A 2677-nucleotide genomic window follows, 5' to 3' on the forward strand; every position below is an offset into this window, starting at 1 on the left:
ATGTGCACCTAGTGACATTTTATAGAAATACTTTCTAGGAAGGAACAAACTTTCACCATATATATATATATATATATATATATAGTGGTTTATCCTATTTCAGACATTGGTCGATTTTTTTGTTATAAAATCCAGAACTGTTAGAAGTAATATCCAAAATAACTTGACTTACATACAATTTGGTAAAGAAAAGCAAATAATAAGCATATGATACAAAAACAGTTGAAAACATTTGAAAATCAAGTTCAAGAAAAACTGTAATAGAGAATTATTAACAGGATTTTTGTTATTCATCCCAACTGTGATTGATCGGGACACCAGAAAATATCTACACTCTGACATGAACAAGTTATCTTGAAATTTGTTTTCTTTATCATACTGCATACATAAACGTGTAAACCAACTAGCTCTATTAACCTCAAGCTGAGTAAAAGTTTTACTCAGATTTTTTTGAATCCATGTTTTTCCTTTCTTCTTCTAAGGCTTGATCCAATAGTGCAGACCGAATTCCAGCTTTTTTCAGCTCTTCGATAATCTCTCCACTCTGGTGCATCTGAAGCAAAATGTCACAACCACCTATAAATTGTCCATCCACATATACCTGAGGAATTGTTGGCCAATTACTGTATTCTTTGATTCCTGGAAGAAAAGAAACACAGATAAATAAGAGTTTGAAAGATTTCAGCATTTAATATTTAAACATTTAATCTAAACTGGTTGGTAAGGATACAGTAAAATGTAACTTTCAGTGGCAGAACAATGGCTACTTTGTCTGCATGAGGAATTTAAATAACATTTCCATAAAATCTAGTTTCATGCTAATATTATTATCCAAAATCACTAAACAAGAAACCTGAGATCCATAGCCAAAAAATGAAATACTACACCAGAAATCTTTGAGACAAAGTTATGTTTAACTTATCTTACTTGAGGTCCGATACAAAAATAACGAGAACTCCTTTGGTGGTTATTATATCATCTTAAAAGTAATTACACTCTGTAGCTACAACTGATGAGAAGTTGATGATAAGCACTGATATCCAAAAGTGGATTCTAACATTTGAGAAAACAAACTAGTGATTATCCTTAAAATTACTTATCTAACAAGGCCAAACTAACTTGTTTCATTTACCAAATTTGTTCCTCAAGTGCTTAACATGTAAAAATATTATACTTATCATATCTTAAAAAGACCTTAAACATACGCATTACATTATATAAAATTTCAAAGCTGCTTACAAATTTTAGACAGACCATTCTTATCATATTACTTTTTCTGACTGTTTGCAAGTAAAAAAACACACTACAATACAGTTTGACAATTAAACTGTGATGATTTACATCTGAAATTTGAACATGTTTGTTTGCTTTGAGGTCAAATGACTTAGGCACTGATGGCATGGAAATACACAGCACATCCTCTAAAAACATTGGCAAGTTATATATCTTATAATAACTGTACATCTTTTACATCCTGAGATACCTGAATGAAACACAAGATGAAACTAGTAATAACTGAATCAGAGGAAATATGCAATTCATAATGCAGTTACATACCAGAATAATAAGGGCCAGTGAAATAAATCCACTATTCTTATGTGTATATAGGAATATAATAAACATTATTATTCAGCAACTTGTATACACTGAGATAAGGTGTTTCAATTTCACACATTCTCTCATAGAATCAGTAAAACTATCAAGTAATAAATTTCAAGCATTTAATTTGACTGTGACTCGTATATTTACATTAGAAATGCTACATATAACTTGTGGTCAGAGTGTTAAACTAACTACAGTACAATTAAATCACAAATATATATAAAAGTCTTAACTGACCTAGATCTATAACAGTTAATATTACCCAATTTCCATTATTTTGATTAATTCAAACACAGCCTAACTCTGGGCTAATCAGTTCTACCTAATGCTCCACAGCAGAAGTAGAACAAACCTTGTCTTAAATTCTCATCCTCCAAAACGTTGTGACTATCATAGGTAACACCATGCATTCTCAAAATCTGTACAACTGCATTACTGAAACCACATCGAGGAGCATCAGGGTCACCTTTCATGAAAACAACCACTTTATTTTTCTTTACTAGTTCATCAACATGTTCTTTTGTTCCAGTTGCTGCTGTAGACAAGGGAGTAAAACTAACTTTGCTATGACCATAACTAGTGGTTTTAGAAAGGAAAGTGTTATTCAACATATTACCAGGTCTTGAAGTGCCCGTAGGTTTCAAATTTAACATTAAATATCGATGAAGGCCTGAGGTTGAAACGATCCGACGGCAAACGATAGAGGTTATTATAAGCTTACACGATGACGATGTTCTCGAGCTTGCTCTTGCGATAATTTCCATTACTAGCTTATAGTTTTACTTTCCTCAAATATTTACGCTTGTTTGCTCAACGTTTTGGGTTGATATTTATTATTATTATGAGCTCACGCTATTCAACAACGCTGTTCTCGAATTTTTGAAACAGACCTCCGTACTAATTGGAACGCTGTAGCATCTTGCCTTATTGCATAAGCATCCTCAGCGTAACATTCACTGCCATCTACAAGATTAAAATGTTGAAAAGGAAAACACATAGAAACATGAAATGTTAATACTAACACAAAAATATATCAATATTGTATTTGAGAAAAAAATATTACTTTGTAAAAAAT

At 31.7% G+C, this 2677-nt stretch overlaps 1 protein-coding gene across 2 annotated transcripts; it reads right to left on the reverse strand.

The window, feature by feature from the left end:
* Positions 1-9: 9 nt before the first annotated feature.
* On the reverse strand, positions 10-2569 carry LOC106461234 (glutaredoxin-related protein 5, mitochondrial-like). Of its 2 annotated transcripts, none has more exons than XM_013921039.2 (2): positions 1955-2569; positions 10-639 (listed from the first exon to the last, which is right to left on the reverse strand). In XM_013921039.2, the coding sequence occupies exons 1-2, from the start codon at positions 2364-2366 to the stop codon at positions 437-439; spliced, it is 615 nt and encodes a 204-aa protein (XP_013776493.1). In that variant the 5' UTR covers positions 2367-2569; the 3' UTR covers positions 10-436. The 2 variants fall into 2 exon arrangements, with proteins under 2 accessions (XP_013776493.1, XP_013776492.1); XM_013921038.2 differs by having other exon boundaries at positions 1925-2554.
* Between the last annotated feature and the right edge of the window lie 108 nt (positions 2570-2677).

This window comes from Limulus polyphemus, unplaced genomic scaffold (assembly GCF_000517525.1).
Source record: "Limulus polyphemus unplaced genomic scaffold, Limulus_polyphemus-2.1.2 Scaffold919, whole genome shotgun sequence".
Taxonomy (NCBI): Eukaryota; Metazoa; Arthropoda; class Merostomata; order Xiphosura; family Limulidae; genus Limulus; species Limulus polyphemus.